Genomic DNA, 23,984 nt, shown 5'->3' with positions numbered 1-23,984 from the left:
CTTTATATATATATATATATATATATATATATATATACACACACACATACACACACACCAATCTTTAATTCGAAACTCAAGCCTTCCTTTAATTGTATGAGCATTCAGAATAAAATACCTATCTCCCTGCATGTTTGCGATTTTCTAATAGAAGATGGATCGTGTGCTAGCAGCACATGGCGTCTACAAAATAAATAAATAATAATGTTCGTGGATTTTCACAGAGAGAATTTGCAAAGCCCTTCAAAACAAGAATACTTTAAGAAAGATGGGGAGTCCAAATAGAAGAAAATGATTTTCTTGCGATGTTACGTAAGTAGGATTTCAAAGCAAATTTGAGACAAAGGCTGAAAATGTTCCGTTTGGATTAGTATCACTCGAATTGCCGCTCAAAATATTTGAGAGTGAAAAGATGTTCTCAGTAGGAAACCCCAGGGCATTGTGGGCAACACTGCGGTTTGAGGAGTTTGTTAGTTGAGGGCCAGGTGCACAGGCGCACGCGCACACACACACACACACACACACACACACACACACACACACACACAGGAAGGAGCAGTAGCAGCGAGGTCTGACAGAATGCCTTTTCACACCTGGCTGAGCCCAGCGGAAGGTGACAGAGTCACATCTCCCAAAGCGCGCGCGCACACACACACACACACCTTCTCACATTGGGGAGTTCAGGGTCATAAGCGGCATCATGAATAAAATGAGGCTGTCGCAAACAGGAGGAGGGCCCGTGTATGCATGCAGAGTGCGAGTGCGAGCGCGAGCGCTTTTATTTTGTTTATGCAGAGCCGGCTGAAGCCCAACGCCAGTTTGGCTGCGTAACGACCTTCTGTTCCCTACGCTTAAACGGCTTAAATGCTTCAATTAGACCCGGGTCATAATCCACCACCCGTTAAAACACGCCACCGCACAAACACGGTTGGCGGCAGCATCTTGTGAGGGGAAACTCATTCCTTCTCGCTTGGGCTTCCCAAGAAAGTGCACCAGAGCAAAGGACGGCCCACGCTAACACGCTAACGTCAACGTTCAACTCAAATCCTCCCCAGGAACGTCGCTGTCCCGCCGCCTCCGTGCTAGCCCGGCACTAACGATGCTGCCTTTTCACCAGACAGCTCCTGTTAATTAATCTCCACAGAGGAGAGTGACACACCTCCCCGAGCACGCACGTAACACACACACACACACAGTGCACGGCGAGATGTATGCAAATACACGCTCGTCTTGCCTCTTTCGCACTCGTTTTTCCCGTGTGGCGCTGGCAGCACATTTCATGCTTTATCACATCTTTTAATTGACAAACAAGCTGCTCTTTTCTCTTAGGCTGAGGTCTATATCACACCCCGTACACACACACACGCGCGCGCAAACACACAACTGAGAAAAAGTAGTTCTCTTTTTCCATTTTCGAACTGCACACCCACACATAAGCAAATATGGCTCCCTGTTGACATTGCCACTTTAACTGTCACGCATTTATACTGCAAAAGCCCCAGCACGCACACACGCACACACTCACAAATGTCACATTAAAGGCAAAATCGTTTATTTACTTAGCGCTTGATCCTCTGTATATCTTGAAATATTTTGGTTCTTATAAATTCCTCTTCAGGTCTTTCCTCCACTGGAATAAACACGTAGATGTCGTGCGGATGCCACACCTCAAATAACAGAAAAAAAAAAGACACGCGCTACCACTAGGCGGCTGTCATCACCTTTACTATGAGTGACACGTCTCTCACTAACTGAAGACTAGACATGGTATCTGTAAAGCTTAGGTTTAACAAATAGCAATTCAAAAGATTTACATTTTTTATTATTTTATTATGGATGGAGAAAGAAAACTAAAGAAAAATAAATTTTAAATTACGACAGTGTGATCGTACAGAGTTTGAACTAAAGCATTCTGGCACGAATAATAATTTTCCGACTAATCCATTTTTACAATGGTGTACTGCATTACAAAACAACCAATGAACATATTCGCTCCCCATTTACATAGCGTCCCTGAACGCGCCTTGCGCGCACAGGCTGCTGCAACGTAAACATGAGATAAACATGAATGGCGGTCGCCAAATACGGCGTTCATCCCCGACATACGAAGGCTCGTATGTAGCGTGTCCGGACGGCTTTTGTCCTGCAAGTCCCTGGCACTCTTCAATGAAAACGTCGTCGTTCCTTGACGCCAGAATGAGCACGCACGCTCGCAATACTGTTCATCAGGCAGAAATGAACTAAGTTCAGTTCACGTTCGCACATAATACGAACTCATTCATGAACTTCGGTTCATTGAACCCGTTCGGGTACAACACACGCATTCAATCGCATTCAAACAATGTTATTAATTAAATGTGAGTCCGCACACTCCTGCCACCATTTAAGTGCCCCCGACGAAGCGCAAATACATTTCAGCTGTTTTATTAGGCTTTGTTTTGCTTTCGGACAGAAATCTGAAAGTTTTGTGCCACCACTCGCCGCTATCTGGAAGCGTTCACAATCCCCCCCCCCCACCTTGACTAAGTCCCGAGTTCCAACTGACAACAAACAAATAACAACGCAGGATGCTGCCACCAAGATGCTCCGCTGTAGGTTTGCTGTTCTTTTGGTGATGAGCAGTGCTGTGTTTGCAACAAACAGACCTTTTGAAATGATTGGTTTAATTGGACCGTAACACATTTTCCCACATGTTTGGGAGAGTTCAAGTGTGTTTTGCAAAATTTTGAAAGCAAAAAGTGGCGGGTAGTGACAGCAGTGGCTTATGTAGCTCAGTATGGACGGTTGTGTGTTTGTTCCAAGACACTCACCGAGATGTGGTACTGTCTCCAGATCTCTGGACAGGCCTGCACAGGGCAAAAGGGAACAGTGAGTTTGTTGATTAAATTCACACAGAGAAAAACATTCGGAAAGTAGATGAATACATGTAGTAAGTGTTGTGACATAATGAGAAACAAAGCCAATCAGACTCATTTGAGGGAGAACAACAAGCGCAACAGCATGAGATGCGCTCAGTGGTGCTTTTATGTAAAAGGGCTCTTAACGTTTAAATGTGACACACAGGCTGTGGTGTCGCTGCCCGCAAACCAAAAACTGCCCTGCGCTCCTCGGCCGCATCGCTGCCGTCAGCGAATGGAAATCTCGACAGTCGGCCTTGCCTCGTCGCTCTGTCCTGGTGTGGTGAAAGAATTATCTCCGGGGCTTCGGCACGCCGTTTTCCCATCGCGTTCCGACATCCTCTTTCAAATGCCGGCACTTCCCACTGGGAAATTGAAAATGCCGCAGTTGCCGCCGGCAAGGTTTATCTACTTACACGCCCTGTGAGTAGAAGATACTGTGAGGAGGAAAAGTAGAAAAAAAACTCGCCGTAACATTATGACCACTTGTAACATATACATCACGAGATCCAATACAAAGATGATGAGGTTCAGTTTTGCCAGAAAGAGATTCATTTCACACATTCCGTTGATTATTGTGCTTGTCGTGTGGGCTGGTGAGCGACTGCACCGCATCATACTAAGAGCTGTTTTTTGGCCACACAAAGATGAAAAACAACTCGATGATACAGTCCGGTTATACGCCACCGGAAACGACAACCGTAACGAATTCATTCCTCAATGAGGGAGTCAATCCGAAGTCAAAATGATCAAATTCAATTTGGTCACATTGTCTATTAGAGCAGCGGGGCTTTTCACTTAAAGATATAAACAGAAAGATAAATATGAATTTCAACAGATGTGTCGTTCTCCATCTCATCACGTGTTCTTTTAAGGCCCCCAAACCCCCCCCCACACACGTTTTTTCCTCCCTCCAGACCGTCAGGGTGGCGTGTTGTTGTCGAGGGCGACAGGCGAGGCGAGCGACACACTTGCGCTCCGTCAACCGTCCGTCTTTAATGAGAGACACAGAAAGGCCCATGGGACAGAGACCTGACTCTCGCTTCTCCAAAAACGCGCGCACACGCCTTCAACGCAAACAATCACGCACACATGCCGAGAGCACAAAATAAAGTTTTGCCGCCCACGAAAACTAATTACAATTTGCACTTTTACACACAGAAAATGGAAACTGTGTTGCAGTCGGTGAGAAAAGGTTCTGAGAGAGAGAGAGAAGGGGATGGGCGGGGTGCCGCCCGTGTGCTGGTCTCCCTCTGGTGTTCACCTGCTTACTCATCCGTCGCGCGGGGCACAGTACATGACTGACTGACGGAGTGCGAAAAAGAAAGTGAGGCACAGCGAGACGCGCGCGGGCTGCTGACATCCGCGCAGGGTTTTCCAGCTACAGCATACGCATCTACGGCCGCCACGCTGTAGCGTCGCTGGCCACGATAATGGATGTCGCGGCGGGATAATTGTCATTGACGGTCATTAGATTCAACCTTCGGTGCGAGCAAACACACACACACACACACACACACACACATATATATTCGGCCCATACATGTAGCTCGGTGGAGACATAACTGAGCTGTAATTACTCAAGTGTATCAATTAATGTGAACAGCAGCGTGTGCTGACCCCCTTAGACTCGTTATTACTCGAAGAGGAGGTGTGGAGACACTTGCCAACACACGCCAAAAGTGAATATGTCGTCGTGCACATGCTGAGTGACTTTTTGGACAGTGGAATCTTGACAATATATTTCGGGACGCTGGTCGACATTTGATTTGAGGATAATTTTTTTTCATTCTTTTGTCATCTTTAATGAACTGAACGTGCCACATTTTAACTGACACTAACATTGACACTTAGCGTTTATATTTGAAAGGAATTTCAAGTGTAAAAATAACCCGCCAACTGTTCATTGTAAAACATGGCATTAAAGTGATGCGTTACACAACAAGTTAGACCCTTTAAAATGTAAAAACAACAATATGCTACACAGTGGCGCCTGGAGATAACGAGCGCCCTATTGCGGCAGGTGACTCAACTAACTTCCGGGCGAGCGGCAGTTTGGCAGAAAGAATGACTCAATCGTCTTCACAAAAAAAAAAAAAAAAAAAAAAAAAAAAAAAAAAAAAAAAAAAAAAAAAAAGAGGCTCCGAGCTGTTTATGACCACTCTCAGCTGACGGTTACTGTCAAACGACAAACCAGCCCCGCAACCTTAAGGCTAACATACAATTGGAAACTATCTGCACTTCAAATCAAATCCGTGCAAGCTATCGCACCCCTTCGACCCCGGCCGTTAACTAGCATCTGAATCTGACCGACGCTGTACCACGTGTGAGCGCAAGCTGCTGAGTATCTCCAGTTTTTGGATCTCTGACACTGTGTGTTTTTGTTTCTTTTTTTCCAATCATTACAAGCTGGACCTGATTCACGTGGCCTCCACCAACTCGGAAGACCGCACCGAGCGAGCCCGAGGGCCGCATGGGCTGCCACTCGCCCGAGCCTGGATGCTCGGTTAGTAATGTAACCGCAGCCTCCTGCTGCTTCCCGCCACAACAGGAAGCTGTACTCACGTCAAAGAAGTGGCCTGTCATGCCGCAGCGATGGCACCGTTTGTGATAGTAAGCCCTCTCGCTGCAGGAATCGTAAAGGTGCCCTGGAAGGCCGCAGTTGTTGCAGTGCTTAAAGGGACACTTGCTGGACATGTGGCCGGGATCGCCACAAAGGAAGCAAACGGGCAACTTCTGCAGTCACACGGGGGGAGAAAAGAAAAAGACAAATTCAAGCAGTTGTGCACACATGCTCATAAGCTGTACATGTTCAAGCAGACAAAAAGTACCACTGACTTTGGGATCGGGGCAGTTTTTGGACAGATGTCCAGTTTTATCGCAGTTCCGGCAATGGACATTCTTATCGGTGTAATATCTGTTGGCAACACGCGATATGGCTGTCCTGGCTCGCTTATCTTTGTTGAGGATTTGGGCCTGAAACACACACAGTAAATACATCATCAACATACACTTACATGGAACCACTCAGGGATTTGATTCAATTCTTCCCTCATACCTCCCTGTCCTTATCGGAAACCACCCAGCTGACATCTTTATCGTCTTCAAAATCTGGAAAAACAGAAAACATTCTCTACAACAGGCTGTACAATGTGCACCAACACAACATACAGAATTTTGAATTTTAAAGCAGCGACCAGAAGAAAAGGGAACGAACAAAAACATACGTACATCTAAATTTGTATTTATTCAAATAAAGGTAGTCCAACATGATACCTTTTTATATGGCTGTAAGTCTAGTGCAACAGTGGTTCAAATTGTATATAGCATACCTGTGGTGCGCAATAGAATAATGCGGCAAACAAATCTTAAAAAATAAAATACCAGAAAAAAGAATGTATTCTTAATTCAATTGCACAAAGTGCAACATTGTAGAAATACAACTAGAGTGCTTCACTTCAAAACGCTGAACAGCAACGTATTGCCTGGCTGATGTACTCCTCTCACTCTGTCTTGCTTAGAAAGGACGCATTTGATATACCGGTAGCTTTTGTTGATCAATTCACCACGTAATGCTAACAGCTAACATGTGGCCTCCTTTTTTGGGGCCCACGTATGAACAAATAGGTGCTGTACAAACAAACTCAAAAAGCTGCAACTTGAATAAACGACAAACGTTTTGGTGGAATGTGGTGGGAAAAGTTTTGAAATGATTATCCTAGTCTCCTTTTTTTAACGTCACAATAACCTTGCCTATGGGGGGCACAAGCCAGTGAAAACTGTAGGCAGGTCCCAAGCACGGATAAATGCAGAGGGATGCATCCGGCTTCAAACTTTGCCAAACAAATATGAGCGTTCCATACGGGTTCGGGTTAACGTCTTCCACCGGCGCTGGTGGAAATTCAGCTACTGTGGGTCGAAGACGAAGGAGAGGTGGAAAGCGGGTTCTTCGGCACAAAGAGAAGAGGAAAGCACAGAGCCGAGATCTGAATGTGGGGACTTCGAATGTTGGGACTACGACAGGAAAAGCTCAGGAGTTGGTTGACATGATGATTAGGAGAAAGCTTGATATATTGTGTGCCCATAAAGTGACCTCCAAGAGCGGAGGTAGAAGCACGCAGCTGGACTACATCTTGTGCAGACGACGTCGTCATCTGAAGGAGGTTACCGAGTGTGGCTAGACAGTGTCGGATGGTGGTGTGTAAGATGAGTCTGGTGGTGGGGAGGAAGATGAAGAAGACAAAGGCAGAGCAGGAAGAGTGTTGTGCGGGTTTTCGGGAAGAGATGAGACAGGAGGAGCTTCCAGAAGACTGGACCACTACAGCCGAGGTGATCAGAGAGAGACAGGCAGGAGAGTTCTTGGATGGTTTGGACACGTCCAGAGGAGAGATGGTGAGTATTTGGTAGAAGGACGATGAGGATGGAGCTGCCAGGCACGAGCGCTCGAGGAAGACCAAAGAGAAGGTCGATGGATGTCGGGAGGGAAGACACGAGGGCAGTTGGTGTTCGAGAGGAGGATGGATGCAGGAGATGGGCTGACGTGGAAAAGGAGGACGCGCTGTGGCCACCCCGTACGGGTCAAGCCCAAAGGAAAAGAAGAAGAACCTGGCATTTGAACAGGGGTGTGTTGAGTAGTTCTATATCTATTCTACATGGATGTCTGACCGCCACTGTATCGATTTCTAAAGTGCACCAATACTGTACCGTGAGAGATATGATGCAATCTACCGTATTGCGGTACAGCTATTTTGCCCTTCCGACTGATAGGGAAACACGAAGACCTTCGTTTCCCGTAAGAGTCGGATACGCACACACGGATGCACACAGAAAGCCATACCGGCAGCACGGCACATCTGTACGAGAGACGCTAACGGCGCCTCCGGGGAGATCAGCGTATTCTCCGAAGAGGCACAAAACACAAAGTGACATCCAGCAATTGTAACGGAAACACACACACACGCATGTTGTCGGCATTAATTACGTGCCGGTGGCAATGACCCGCCACGGGATCGCATGCTTCCACAAGCACACGCAGACACGGCCGCGCATCCGGCTCGGCGATTAGCTGCTTGATGGTCTTTAGCCTTTGGACAAACATGCAGCCTTGAGCCAAAATCAAATATTACGCTTTTCTCTCCCTCTTTATTTTCTGACTCGCTGTATCCGAGCCCTTATCGCTATTCTGCTCAGACCCGCTTTTTTGTCTCATTTTCTGCCCGTGTCCCGAAGTGCGGTGGCGGGAGGGGTTGCGGTGGTTTGGGTGCAGCGTTATCAGCCCTCATCCCTGCCAAACAAATTAAAATGGCTGCTGTTTGGATGGCACCTCCGCTCCCTCACGCAACATCCAACTCACTGACTCAAAAGCGATGCTTTAACTAAACGCGCACAACCACGGATGGCCGTGATATATCCTGCCGGACATCTTCCGCATATTCTCGAGCATTCCAAATTTTCCAATGTGCCAGCGGATCAAAGCAAAATGAGTGTGTTGCGCTCAGCCAGTGATTTCCGACCAGTGTGCCATGAAATTTGATCAGGTGTGCCATGGGAAATTATCCTCTCCAACTTAATTCCTCGAAAAATGATTGACTTCAAATAATGGATATTTTGCTGACCTACCTATGACAGTGACATATTGTGACAAGCAGACCATTAAATGTTCTTCCCCTAGATGGCAGACGGTACATCATTTGTGTCGACTTTTTTCTTTTTAACTATAGTTTGTCAAAATGAACAGATAATCTACATCATAACAATAATTGTTCTGAGATTGGGCCTTCAAAAGAAAACAAAAAAACAGGGAATCAGTATCCTATTCAACAAGGTCCGCGACTGATCTCCGTCTTCTTTCCAAGACACCGGTCTTCAGCTGTAATTGTTCCATTCAGTATATTTGTCCGATTTTTTTGTGTTTTTTTTATCCATTCTGCAACTGTTGGTGGTTCGGGTTTCAACAGCAAATTATCTTTTTTTTTTTTGCTAATATGCCTCTCAGTCCAAAAACTTTGTATAATGGGGCAGTCCCGAAATACCGTCTGTGGGTTTGAGCATCCGCACCTCGTGCGTCCCACCTTTTACTGACATTTTTGTTTGGTGATGTGCCTTGAGATTTTTTACAAAGTAAAACATGTGTCCTGGCTCAATAAAGTTTGGGAAACATTGCTCTCTCCCATAAGGCATGAATCCCAGTTTCACAAACCGCTTAATTTCAAAGAATATCGTAAAATGTTTCATGCTGAAGAATTCTTGTTGAGATCTTGCATCAATAGTTGTTTGCTTCGTTATTCAAGCAAAGAAGCTCAAAAGATAAGGAATTGTCGGACAAGTGCAAATCCTTGACTGAAACACTAGTCCCGAGGACGGAAACTTCGAGCCCAGCCCTTATGGAAAATGCCCTCTGTTATATCTTTAGTTTGAACAGCTTGAATGAGACCAGAGAGTTTTTCTACAGTCCCCTTTTAGGTGGCTTTTTACACGTATTGATTCTGTTTGTACCATCCGCATGCATCTCACTGAACTTGGTTTTGGTCAGTTTAGCACAGAGAAATGAACCGGGAAGCTCCGCAGTGCTCGCTCGCCTACTGCGAACAGGTTGGGGGGCCTCCGTGTGATGTGTGCGTGCATAGTTGCCATTAAACAACTGCTATTGAGTCAATGAGCGGTTTGTAAGAAGATAAAGGTTAAAGGTGTGTGCGTGGATGAAGAGGTAGGTGTGTGTGTGTGTGTGTGTGTGTGCGTGCGTGCACGTGTGTCAGCGTTGGGGACTCAGCGAAAGTCCTTCCAAAAGCGTCTCCCAGGGGGACTCCACAAATAAAGAGCAGGAAGCTTTCCCTTAATCTAAGGGCCTCCCATCTCAGCAACACACACGGATAAAGGGTGAAGCTCTTTGTCACGGCCGAGGAATCAAACGTGGCTGGGGGGAGAGAGGATTGGCGAAGAGAAAAGGTGTGTGGGGGTGGTGGTCTTTAAGCTAAGGGAAAAATATGCTAATCAACTCCGAGGCCCCGTTCAGACCCAGAATGATGCTCGCTGCTCGCTACATGCTAACCCAACACGTGAAGGAGCTGAAGAGGCAGACGGCGGCGGCTCCACTTGGCGGCTAAGCAGGCTCGAGAGACGCCGCCGCCATGTTGGCTGCATCTGACGAACCCTTCAGCAAGTCGGAACGGACGGCGCTGGCTAAAAGATAACTCCCCCTTCCGACAAAAGACAGCGATGGTGTGTTAAGAGTGAGTTTTCCTTTCCTACGCGAGCTGAAGCTTGCGCCGCTGCCGGAGTTCACAAATGGAGGACCAAGTAATTTGGTGTCTTTTACCAGTGTAGAAATCCTTGGGAGAAAGCTTGCAAGAAATTGTCAGCCCCAATGGAGCGAAGATGGCTACGAGCCTAACTTTCACCTCTTTCCTCTGCAATGCCTCAGGATACATTGGTCACTTGAGACTTCTGGTTTGAGGGACGAGATTAGCAACGCGTGCGGCGTGCTATGGCGCTCATCTCGAGTACCCCGCACTCGCATAAGAGCAGTAAGGACACAAGACGCTTTTATTTCCATGTGTGTACCTGGCTTTCAGATAAAAGCGGTCTCAAACTCGTCTGGAGAAAATCTCAAGTCGCTCCAAACCGATTTGACTTATAAGGGACAACGCTCCCGTGATCCCGTCAGTGCGCTGTCAAGGGACGTTCAAAACAATGGCGTGGAGGGATTGTAGGGGGGCCACACAGGAACAGAGGGAGGGAAGATCAAGAAAGAGAAGGCGACAGATGCTACCTGTCTCTCTCTTAGGTACTCTGATTACTCTGAGATGGAGAGGCGGGGGGGGGTAGGCTGTGTGCGAGTGTGTGTGCATGTGTGTGTGCGCGCGCTGCCACTGACTGCAGAACGGAAGTGTACGTGTGGCTAATGAACCATGAACTCTCCTGGGGTGACGCGCATACACACACACTCTAACGCACACGGCCGGGGCCATCCTCGCGGGAAGCGGCCCCCGCACAGCGGTTTCAAACAGATAACCGAAGGAGAAGATAAATAATGACAAGACACATAGCCACCCTTCAAAACGCTCTCATTTAATAAGCAATCCCAACTATTCTAAGTGACGGACGAAAGCCTTGAGGTGGTGCGCCATTTTTAATAAACCCCCTTCCCTGTCCAGACACTTAAACAGGAACCCCAAACCAGCCAGCCCATTGTACCAAACTGTTGACTGGGCCCATTAACACACCGAGCAGAGCACACACACACACACACACACACACACACACACACACACACACACACACACACACAACACCGGAATGAAAGAGGGGCCCCTCAAATGGAGGTTATGTTTGATACTGAAGCGACAGGGTCGGATTAGCGACACTATACATGACAATGGCGAGGGGTGGGAGGAGTGTGGAGGTTGTGAAAAGTGTTTCCTTTGTGACATCACCCTTGGCCCGCCACGCTGCCCGCTGCAAGGTTAAACAAGACGAAAGGTTGGCCAACGTGCGTGCGCACAGCTTTCACGCATTCTTCTTGTGGGCCTGAAAAGTCTGGCTGGCCAAGGATGTAAAAATACAATCGCAAAGGGATAGGAGAACAAGTGAACTGAGAAAGTACGTGAGGAGGCAATGCACGGACATGGCAACATGCCGACAGGAAGAAAGGTAAAGGGGTCACCAAATTAAGAAAAATAGTTCAACAACATCCAAAGAACAAGAAGTGTGTGGGCAGCTAACAGATGAATAGCGGTAAAGCAGATGATAGATTTTAGCATCAGATTTACATTGTGTTCAGTTCTTGCTCTTTCCATCGGAAGTCAACCTCTCGAGCTCTCTGCTGTGATGATTTCGGGGACATTGCACATTGGGCATTCTAGTTCTCAGTGAGAGCCTGGTTTTGCACAAAAAGCAAAAAAAAAAAAAAAAAAAAAGCTACCTTTTATTGTATTACAGTGGGGCCTCTAAGGTCTAATAAACCCCGTTCTGCAGGTTTCTAACTTTTGTGAACTAATCCGCAATAGTTTTTTTTTTTTTTTTTTTTTGCTTCAAAAGGCAAATTCAATCTTTGAATTTTAGGTACAGCTGCACTTAATTTCAGGAAAAAAGGCCCCCGGTTTCAACTTTTCTTCAATCAAAATGAACTAAGAGGTCTATAGAAACATTTTGTCTGCCAATTAAAGATGCAACCAAAATGATTGAGAAATCCTTCATCCTGCAAAATGTTAACGACTTAAACGCCCTGCCGAAACAGGAATCTTAGAATTGTCTTGACTCCGTCCCCCAGCCCCGCCTTATGGTGGCCCTGGTGAAACCGCTAAAGTCAGCGCCCCAGAGGAAAACGCATTCCCCCCCCCAAAAACAAAAAAAAGAAAATCCCTCTACAGCTGCGCTTCAAACCGTCGCACGAGGTACCGGAAAACGGGCAAGTACTCGGCATACGGAGCTGACATGAGCTCAGTTCAGTTCGCTTTGCACTGAGCGTGTTAGCAACTTTTCACCCGAAAGGAGGAGCCTCAACAACGGGCGTCTAAAGATGACCACTAGAAGAGAAGAATATACGTCGTTTTTTTTTTGGTTTTGGTTTTTTTAAACACACAGATAACATTCACAAAGATAACATTCGATATTTAGGTTTCGTTCATGTTTTTGTCCAAAAACACCAGCCATACAGAAAACAACAATCATTGAACCAAACCGCACTCATGCTCGTTAGCCTTAGCATACACAGGAAGTCCGCTATCCTGTTTTGTCACGTGAGGTCCGGCATTTTGCAGATTGTAATCTCGTGATCACAGCACGCATGATGACACTTGTGAGTTAGATTCTGCAACAGATTTACATTATTTCTCAAGCCTCCAAATTTGAGGTTTGCATACATTCCGTAACAGACGGAATGTATGCAAACAGGTTCGAGGTTCTACCGTACAAGCAGGTGCCACAACCCTGGTTGAGTCTCTTTCACTTTTCATCTGATTATCCACCTCAGCCCACCCCGCCCTCCTATTCATGACACGCTGACTGTTCACCCCCTGCCAGTCCATGCCACCGCCCCACCCGTCCCCATTTACACACCATGCTGGCAGCCAGGGCAGGGCAGGTGGCCAAAGCTGTCAGTCAAAGCCCCGTGGCCACGTGGCAACACCATAGACACCAATTACCACGCAGCGGGGGCGCGGTCTGGCAACCGCATGGCAACCGCATGGCCCAATCAGGGAGCTCATCAACAGGGACCAGAGAAGGCCAAGAAAACTGTGCTGGCACGTTAGTGTGCGTGGGCGTGTATACGGCAGGACCAAGTTATCCAAAAGCAGCCTGCGTGTCCGACGACAGGTAATCATTGTGTCGTTTTAATATCCGTTCCCTGACGGCAACGTGAATTTTTCTTTCAAAAGGCAACATTTATCTCCATCTATTGGACGATATCAACCACACAGCTGTGACTCTTGACAGCTTTTCACAAATCAAGCATGAGTGCTTCAAAAAAAATAAAAAATAAAAAAAAAAAATAAAAAAAAAAGGAACAGAACCCTGAATGACTCATGCCTAAAACATTGAATAAGAAATGGTGCCGGTTAAAAATGCCGCCCCCAAAAAACTCAAATTCATAGGATGGGAAGAGTTTCATTTGCATATATCCTGTATATGGATTTATAAGTCAGTTCCAGAAAGGAAGTATGACTTCACCAGAAGAATCTAAATGCTGATCCATTTGGCTTTTTCTAACACAATACTGACAATTGTTTATGACGACAGATGGACGAAAAGGGCTGTGAATGCAAGTGTGCATAACTTTTGTTAAGAAAACAATTGAGGCTTTAACTATTTTAGTTCAGAATAAGCTATTTTACTATGCACGCGCAGGATTAAAAAGCTATTACTGTCACTAAAGTGCCACAAACGTTTCTTTAAACGTCACTTTTCAAAGCAAAAGGCGGTCAAGTTAACAAGCGTGTGCATTTTACAACTGAAGATATATACAGTACATCTACCGGTACATTTTCCAGGCCTTCCTTATAGTCAACTGCAGCAAATAACACAAATACTGCAGCAAACAATGTCTGTAAGGGGTAAATAGATTTTAATAAAACCAGTGAGTTGCAACCTCAATTTCATTTTGATGAATTTCCTCCTGCGGGAGCGAGCCAGGCGGAGGGCGAGAGGGTGGAAAGCAGCACAAGCGGGTGTGGGAAGTGGGAGCAATGGGGGGGGGGAGGGGCTGGAAGGCACAGAGAATTTTCATGATTGTTATTTTTGTTATTATACAGAGCAAGTAGGTGGGGGGGATAAACGCCGGTGGTTAATCAGAGGCATTTTGGTGGAGCGCTCCATGATGGGCGCCGGTTGGGGACGTCGAGGGGTTATTTTCCAAGGATCTTTGGCCCCGGTAATTAAGCTCCATTCACTGGGCCCTGTTCCCCAAATTAAAAAAAATGTCATTAAGTGGAATTTACCATAATGCCTTTTTATCTGCAAGCTGTACAATGTGGGTGTGTGTGTGGAGGGGGAACAGAGGAAGAACCAATAACGGTCACGCACAAATACGCATCGTACACGTACACACACACACACACACACACACACACACACACACACACATTCAAAAGAGATGGGGCAAATTGAAAAACTGAAATAATCCAGGACGGCCGCATACATTTGTGTGCGCAAACACAACACAAACACACGTAGATAGACACGCACACGCACGCACTCACTCACACCGAGCTCCCATTTAGTCCTCCAAATCCACCGCCTCCGGGATAATTAAATAATGGTGCTTAAAAGTTTTAATTTACCCAGCGCACGCACACATACACACGCACCAGGAAGTCCGGTGAGATAGCCCTTGATGGAGGAAGGAGCAGAAAGCTGCATCTCCTTAGACTTTCTAAAACAATACAATTATTAGGCTTTAATTAGAGCGGCCCCTCTGCAGAGATGGGGGCAGCAGAACAAAAGAGGATTAGAAGAGGGGCTGCTAATACAGTCTTTTAATGCTTCATTCAAATACACTACATGAATGTCTCCAGCTGTTCTTTTCCACAAGCAACGTAGTGCTTTTCTTAGTTGCGTCATCTAGGGATCTGTATCTTCAGACTGTGCCAGTGCAACCCTACCCGACGGGTCTTGGGTCTTCAGGCTTAGAATACAAGAATACCAAAAACGGCTTTTGGAAAGCGGCTTGGAGTTCGGTGCCCTTCCTAAATTCACCTTTAGAAATGGCGCCATCTCTCAGGCTACGTTCACAGTGCAGGGGCATGATGCCCAATTCGGATTTTTTGTTAAATCCGATCTGTAGTCGTTAACATTGCAAAAACAAATGCGGCTTCTACTGTGGATGGAACGCGTCCGTGACATCGCACGCGTGCCCACAAATCAGGACGTCGCATTGCGCACGCGCACAAACACGAGTCGCCGTGTTGACGGAAGTAAATATGGCCCCTTGCGGGGGTCTCGTCGTGACGCAATTTCAAGGACTTTGTGTAACCGAAACCAATATTTCTTTGTATTTATCAGTGGTAAAGCATCTTCTTGTCATCACTGACCGTTTTCTGCTGCTTCGTCCAAATTGACAAAAAATAAATAATAATAATAATAATACAAATCTGATACATGTCATACTGGGCAAAAAAAATAAAAAATAAAATAAAAATCTGAATTGAGCTGGAGTGTGAACATAAACGTAGCTCTAACTTTGGGTGAACAGTTTCGGGAAGGAGGTCAGAAGAAGAATGTGGGCAAAAGGCAGAGGTTATGCACGTTCAAAACCTGAAAGGGGCAAGATGGAGGGAGAACATTAAAGGTCCCATATTTTGGCTATTTTCGACCTCTATAAAGTGGCTCTTGAACATGGACTTAGTATCAAAGTGTCAATTTCATTTCAAACCACACCTTGGTTTTTTTCATACGCGTGTTAAGAAAAGGCCCCTGTGGCAGCTACTTCTGTTTGACCCAGTTTTGCATCCACTTTGTCCAGATTTGGCTAAAACGTCCCCCTTTCCTCTGATTGGTTGCCTCCGTGCAGAAGATCCACTTCAGATTACACGCGTTTGTTATTTCGACAGCGTTGGCTGAGAGGTAGGCAGAGATCTTCGCTAGTGACGTAGATAAGATCAAGAATTTCCACTGAGCTGATTTTAGGCTTCTCAGCTGGAAAATGTTTGGAATTTAGGAATTTGTGGACCATTTTAATTCATATTTCACATTTACTGGGGCACCATAGAGGCCATTACATCCCAAATACTAGAAAAAGTTGGTTTGGTAAAATCCGGGACTTTTAAGGGCGTGTGTGCAGATCTAATTCTTATCCTACGCAAATACTAGTAATTAGCTTTTATCTTGATCAATCACTTAGTTAAACTATTTGTACAGCACTATTCATACATAAAATGAAACCCAAAGTACATGAATTAAAATCAACGCCTCACAGCACTTCATTTGGCAACAAGGACACAGACAGACACGCACGCACACACACACACACACAGATTATCCATCCATCCATTTTCTTTACCGCTTATCCACACTCGGGTCGCGGGCTGCAGGAACCTATCCCAGCTTTCTTCGGGCGGGAGGCGGGGTACACACTGAACCGGTCGCCAGCCTATCGGAGAGCACATAGAAACAAACAACCATTCGCACTCACATTCACACCTACGGCCAAATTTAGAGTCTTCAATCAACCTACCATATACAGATTAAAAACTCGTAAAGACCTAAAACATACACACTCACACACAAATACCGTAATTTCTCGTGTATAATGCGCAATTTCCCCCCTCCAAAAAATTGTCAAGTCAATAGTGCGCATTATACATAGGTATAGGGGCAAATGGGGGAAACGTTCGCATTTTATAAATGTATGCCGCCATCTAGTGGTTATAAAAAAAGCTGTACATGTTAATTCCAAAATGCCACCACCACCTAGAATTTATTAAAAACACGTACACTTTCATTCTCATATGCCACCGCCATCTAGTGGTTATAAAAAAGGTGTAGCCTACACTTTCATTCCAATATGACAAAGGTACGTATGACTGCATATATGTACAGTTGTGGTCATAAGTTTACATATCCTGGAAGAATTTGTGAAATTTTTTATTTTTTTTTAATATGACTGATGACTGAACAACAACCATCATTAATTTCTTACGGTTGTTGTTTTTTTTTTTTTTATGATAATGCTTTTCTGAAATACTTGACCGTTTAATTTGAATCCCATTAAAATAAAATGAAATGTGGTTCGCCTGGCCCTTCATGTTTTCTTTAAAGAATTGTACCCATCTTACAAATTCTGCCTGGGTAATCAAACATATGAGCACATCTGTGTGTTTTCTCATTTACTAAATAAAACTAGGGCTGTGAATTTCTAAATAAGAGCAAGTAAATTAAAAAAAAAAAGTATTACGTTTACAAATAAAGTGTTTAACTTCAGAATTATTCTTTTAAAAAAAAAAACTAACAACAAAACTAAAAAAAAAAAAAAAAAACTAACAACAAACAACTAACAAAATACAGATAATAGTTCATGTTTTAATCATATGGGTAGAAGCAAAATCATGCATTGTAAAAATGCATTATAAGGGTTTTCCAGAATTTTGAGGCCAACTTTAGGGGTGCATATTATACATGGGTGCGCATTATACACGAGAAATTACACTACTACTTAAAAACACATTTGTGAAAGTCCAGTATTAACGATTCCATCCATGATTTTATCATCTGCAGCTTTCAAATGTTTATGATTTCCTCTCACAGTCAGCTGGTTAAACTGAGAACCAAAAAAATAAATAAATTGAGAACCAAAGAAATACCTAGCAATTGAGAGTTAAAAAGCTTGTGCAGGTGACTTACAATGAGAGTCAAACAACAAGCTCCTGTCAAATCAGGAAATGTGTGTTTATATCAAGAGCAGGCGAGCAAGGGAGGCTGTCAGGAAAGGGGGGGGGGTCCTACTTTACTCTCGTTTAATTTGTTCCTCTCCGCTCAATCCATCCTCTTCCTCTTCTGACAGATCATAAAAAAGAAGAAGCCTTCCTGATGAGCCCGTTTGAATTTGGATTGAATAATACAACGATAGGGTCTCCCGCATAACGCTCATTCCGAGTGTGAGAACTTTGTGTGTGCGTGCAGTTATTTCAGTGGTGCTGATTGTGGCAAACACGCAGGGGCTGACATCATGCAAGAACATTGAGAGCAACTTAAAACCCTTAAAATGATTGGTGGGAATTCCGACACAATTGTTCCCAAAGGATAGGAAATAATGATAACTGATACCGTTATAAACCCTTAGTTAACTGTCCCAGCCATGTTTGAAGTAAAAAATTTTTTAACCATAAAAAAAAAAAAAATTTTAACCATAAAAATGAGTTGACCACAAGATTAGGTAATTAAATAAATAACTTCGACATCCAGACTCAACTTTACAAAGTTGTAATGAGTCACGTGGTAGATGAGCCTCACGCATCTCATTTTTTAACATCAACTGACACACGAACGTAAAATCAGAAAACCACTGTTAGGACTAAAACCTTAAAACAAAACACAGGTTGGTGTTGGTGGATACCAGTTGCAGACAAATAACCCCAAGTGGCTAAAAACAACATTCTGTATTTGCTGGCAGTAATTGGCCATGCCACTCCCATATTTATCGATGCAATCTTCAAGATCAGTACCCAAGCTCCCCTTCCGTCCTTCCTTCCTTCCTTCCTTCTTGCTTCCGTGATCCCTTCATCCCTCTTCGACCAAGCATGTTCACTCCCGTCACGTTCACGCGGTAGCTGCTGAAATCTCATCCCCTGTGGGACAGGCTCAATTGAAGCGCCGTTTATATGAACAGCAGGGCCTTTGCTTGATTATAACTTGGAGTTTTTGCCTAATATGCCTGCCTGCTAATGCCACCGGGCCCAACGTGCAGCATTTGTACATATGTCATTAAAGAGACCTAATATTGAGAGCGACACTGGTGAGAAAGATACTTGACAATACAACTACATCTACATTTTTTTTTTTATATCTTGTTGATTTTAACTAGAATTCTTCCAAGGATTTTGCCTTACAATAAAGAAATAAATATTTTGTAATGGGCTAAATGTTATCACCCATCATTTTATAATTGATTTTTTTCGTTTGCATGTCAAAAGCTGAAATGACACATCCAGATTTGATGCCTTTGGTAGCAATTTACATTGAAAATCAAAATTACATTTAACATGACACTAAAGGTTCTTATCGAGGACCCAAACGCACTAAAATATAATACTATAAAATATTTGACAGTAAATCAAAATGTATGGTTTACAATAACCACAAAAAAGCCTTTTGCCAAGATAATCTTGCTTGACGAATAAAATGTCAGACAGTGTTTTACTCTGCAACCTCATAAAAACTGACCCACGACTGATTGTGGGTCCTGAACACAAGATTGGAAAATCCCACTTGATGATATTCAACAAATTACCCTCGCACACTATTTCAGATTAGCGAGTAATGATAAATAAATACCCGGACGGTCATGCCCATCAACACATATGTTGGGCTTTATAATAGATGTATTATACACATGTACTGTAAGTAGAATACAGGCCCGCTATTTGGATCAGCGCTGGGGGAAAAACAAACAAACAAACAAACACACACACACCAAAAAAAAAATTAAAAAATAAAAATCCCCTTATTCAACCCCAAAAATTGGTGGATGCAAAAATGTCTGCCTCAAAGTAATACAAATTATGAATGAAAGCACATTTGCGGCGCCCGGAAACCTGTTTAGTTACTGTCCATGTTTTTGCACTGACTTTTGTTGCAGACCCCCGCAACGACAACATGGCCGCCGCGTAGGCACAACAGTCGAACGGCTACCGGGCGCTGGCGTATCTAGTCTTCGTATCTATGGTTGGGAACTTGGGACCACTGCTAGAATACAGTGCTGTAGACAGAGGACACCCAAGTTTTTGGAATCCCTTTAAACCGAAAAAGGACAAAAATCGAATGGGTGCAATTTGATAAAACCAGTGAGTTGCAACCTCAATTCCATTTTGATGAATTTCCTCCTCCGGAGGTGGCTTAACTCGCCAGCTTGGGATAGCACATTCACACGCGGGCTGGGCGGGCTTCATGGTGCCCTAAGATAACGTGTTGTTGTTTTTTTTTTTTTTTTTTTTTACTTTTTAGCAAATGTAATATACACTACAATCACTAGTTCTAACTTAGAATGTTCTGTAGCCCTACTATCGCTAGTTAGAACGTCCTGTTGTCTCGTCTTCGCCTGCAGACAATGACGCATATAACATGCAAGATATGTTCAGATAATAAGTAATAAGACTTCAATTCTCCACAATGCATTTATATTATACACAAAGGTTAGAAGTCCATCCTTCATAAGTGATTTTTTTTGGGGGGGGGGTTATGTTTGGTTTTATGTTCAAACGAAAATCAATCAATCAACCATCGTCCATCTCTATTCTGTCCAGCGCGTCGGCCTTCTTTTGTCTGACGCCCCTGCGCCTTTCCTCTCCTGGTCTTCTGACACAAAGGGCGCACAATCCAAAGGAGAGAAACAGGCCCGAGACACTCCAACCCAATTACTATTGATCAATCTGCACTAAGAGGACAGAAAATCCAGTCACATGACAAATGTTGTCCATCCAGACAGTCTTGGTGGATCCAAATGTGTTTCTTTGTTCACACTTGACTTAACAGTGACCACACAAGACAATTGCTGGACTCCATCATTTTGCCACTCCCTGATTGGTGGGCAGGAATGTACTAGAAAATTACTAAACTGGCGGTGTGTGGATGAAAACATTTTGTTTGGTGTTGCTGCCAGCCCAGAGAGGCTGACATAATTCGAACGTGGCCGCTATTTGGGTCACATTCTGCTATACAACCGCAGTTTGGCTTACAGACTCACCACAAACAGACCGGAGAGCCACAACGATATTAAGGTGGAGAGACAGGATAAATACTGCAAACCAAAGCTATAATGTGCCAGTAAGAATTTGTAGTTGTAAATGTAGATTACAAAAACCAGGTCAAGAAGTTGCGATGCACCACCGTCTTCCAACCCCTGAAAACACATTTGCAGAAGAAAGCCACATGAATGACATTTTTCATCCTCCAATAAGTATTGTTATTGTTGTACCTCTTTTGTTGTTTAGGTATAAGTTACAAAGTATTTATTTGCCATTTTTGTTAATTTTCCAAAATAGTCAATGCAATTCACAGTGAATGAAATGTTTTGATCATCAACAATTAACTTCTATAATATTTTTTTTACAGAACTACCATGAACACAACTGTATTTTTTATATTTTTTTTTAAATCAAATTAAAAATTACTGAAAATACAGTGTTCCAAAATATTATGCACAACAGTTTAAATCAAACAAATAGTTTGTAAACACTTTAAAAAAATAAATGGTGTTTCCATTCAAATACATCTTTAGCGATATCGCCTCAACACCACCCCTGTCATCCATTTAGAGCCATCCAACTTAGAATTTTAATTCTAAGTTCATGGACAGATTTGGCCGAGATCGGAGGATACAAGAATTTCATCACATTTTTGCAGTTTGGAGGCACAGTATACCAATGCGCAGCGATCTTCCTTTATGCTCCACGGGTTCTCAATAGGGTTGATGTCAGGGAATAGTGGTGGCCAAAACCATTACTTTTTCTCCCATTATACTCACAGCAGCTAAAGCTTCAATTATATTTTTTGCATCGTGGAATGGGGCCTTGTCTTGCATGAGAGTTATTTTATTTTAAGGAAAGAAACTTAGAAATGCCAGATATTTTGCAGTGGTCATTTTGACACCTTCAGGAAACCGAATGGGGCCTACCATCTCACGCTCTATGATTCCAGCCCAAAACAGCATTCCACCACTTCCTTGTTCCATGTCATTGACAGCCAAAAATCAAGTGGGAAATCTTGGTGTGATTATCGACTCAGACCTGAATCCATCTTAAAGCTGTGACTACGTCTTCTTATTACCACCAGAAGAACATCAAAAGCGTCCGAAACAAAACAGAGAAAAGCTGGTTCACCTGTTCGCTTTCAGTACATTAGACTATTCTAACAGGGTTTTTACATGTCTGATCAAAAACCCGACAGTTGCAACTGGTCCAGAACGCTGCTGCTGCGAGTTCTTACTGGTACCAGGAAACCGGATCACATCAAACCGGTCCTTAAAACACTACAGTGACTTCCTGTGAGTCAAAAGAATAGATTTTAAAATCTTACTGTTGGTCCAAAAAGCTGTGAATGCTCTTGGATCGAAATAGATTCAAGAGCTTACAGTTACCGATGAGACTTCCAGACCCCTCAAGTCGTCATGTGCAGAACTACTGAGGGTTTTCAGATCCAGAACTAAAAGTGAAGCAGCATTCTGTCTTTATGCACCTCAACTGCACAACAAACTTCCTGAACACTTGAGAGCTAGTCAAACTGTCGGTTTAAATCTGGCCCTGCTTCTGCTTCTTTTTTAATAAATCTAAAATATTTGTTTTCTTGTTATGTGATTTTAACTTGATAATGTTGTCTAATAGGAGGAGGGTTGGCGGAGTGATTTCAGAGCGCTAACAGCCATACGCATACCTGAATAGACGCCTTACTAGACACGCCAACACGCTGTAGAAGCCCAGCTGAGCGACATGCCTACGTGGCGGCCATGTTGTTCATTTCTCAAACGATTTTCATGTGGTTTTACTTTTTGTCGACGTCAATGCATGTGCTATTAATACAGAAAAAAACAGCCCAAAAATATTCTTACCTATGAACGGTTATTCCCAGTTCCCTTGTTGTGGTTGTACGGTGTTGTGAGCAATCATATGCAGCATAGTGTGCAAGCATCCTTGTTATTTTGGTTTTAGTGCCATCCACAAACAAGGAATTCGCTGACACTTTGCCCCTACTAGCTTGGCATTGCCGTCGCCCAGCAGTGCAAAGGGGCGTGTCGTATCCACCTGTTGTTCATATCTATGACAGCAATAGACCAACAAGTGGGAAAAGCATCCATGCTACTTCAACCACATCCAAATGTGGGCAAGCTTGCACAGGGCGTACCTTAGCGAACAATCATTTTCGAGGATTGTAGACATAAAAACAAAGAAAAGGAACAGACTGTTGTGAAAATGATGCAAGAGTGGCACTTTCCAAGTTGAAAGGCAACAGCAAAATTCCCATTCATTTATAGTAATCTTTTATTGAATTTAATTGGGATTTTCGTGGGTCTGAAAATTCATATTTTGTTGGTTTTGTTCTTTGAACACTGATTTTGTGTGAAAATGATGTATGGTTCATTTTGTGGACAAATAAAAAATATATATCTGCTTTGTATTTGAAATAAACCCCATTTTATTTTTCCAATTACGAAGGGTTCTGTGAATGCGCGTATGAAACTTACGGTAGGTTAGGAACTACTGCTGGAAAGCCTAACTGTGCTTTCAATTGAAGATGCCTCACCAAAATCTAAAGTGTGCAAAACCATGCATATACACATCACAGTGTCTCGTTCAAGCGCAATCTTCTGTGTGTGTGTGTGTTTGTCGAACAGTATGTTCAGAAATATCAATGACTAAACTCCCCAACAAGCAGGTAACTATCTCCTTGGCTTTGATTTTATCAACTATAATTAATTTTCTTTCCCTTGCGCCGACTTGGGCTTTATCAACCGCTGGCCGCCACAATCTCAGCATTTTATTTAACCATAATCCCTGGGATAAAGAGGCAGGCTCTGTGTTTTAATGCACTGGCGTGCGCACATGCGGTAGAGCGTGCACGAGTAAAGACTTGAATTCGAAAGACACAAAGCTTTAGAGGAATTGTGCCGCTGGGGCTACACAGACACTCCAACATGAAATGTGGCTTTCGAGTTTTGACATTCTTGACTTTCCTCAAACCATCCATCCCTTATTTGGAAGGATGAGACAAAACTATCTATTGGACATGTCACATCAGCTGTACATTTAACAACAACAAGAAAAACACTCTGGCAATACATGAAGAAGACTCAATTATATTTATGGCTGCTTTACTACATCCATTTCATGCTGTCTTGAATCTGTACAGGGTACAACGAAATCTCCAAACTATCAATGCATTCTG

The 23,984-nt window shown here is 43.8% G+C and overlaps 1 protein-coding gene across 3 annotated transcripts in view; it reads right to left on the bottom strand.

Annotated features, from left to right (window-relative positions):
• The window catches only part of zcchc7 (zinc finger, CCHC domain containing 7), a 45,452-nt gene that overhangs the window by 9,542 nt on the left and 11,926 nt on the right, over positions 1 to 23,984 (bottom strand). For all 3 annotated transcript variants that reach the window (XM_061679863.1, XM_061679865.1, XM_061679864.1), the window contains exons 4-7: positions 5,956 to 6,008; positions 5,736 to 5,873; positions 5,463 to 5,633; positions 2,811 to 2,846 (exon numbers count right to left, since the gene is read on the bottom strand). In XM_061679863.1, coding sequence (XP_061535847.1) covers positions 2,811 to 2,846; positions 5,463 to 5,633; positions 5,736 to 5,873; positions 5,956 to 6,008 — 398 coding nt within the window. The remainder of the gene's footprint in view (positions 1 to 2,810; positions 2,847 to 5,462; positions 5,634 to 5,735; positions 5,874 to 5,955; positions 6,009 to 23,984) is intronic.

The sequence above is a fragment of the Phycodurus eques genome, chromosome 6 (genome assembly GCF_024500275.1).
Source record: "Phycodurus eques isolate BA_2022a chromosome 6, UOR_Pequ_1.1, whole genome shotgun sequence".
Taxonomy (NCBI): domain Eukaryota; kingdom Metazoa; phylum Chordata; class Actinopteri; order Syngnathiformes; family Syngnathidae; genus Phycodurus; species Phycodurus eques.
The sequence above is the reverse complement of the archived record's forward strand: the minus strand, read 5'-3'. Positions and strand labels throughout refer to the sequence as shown.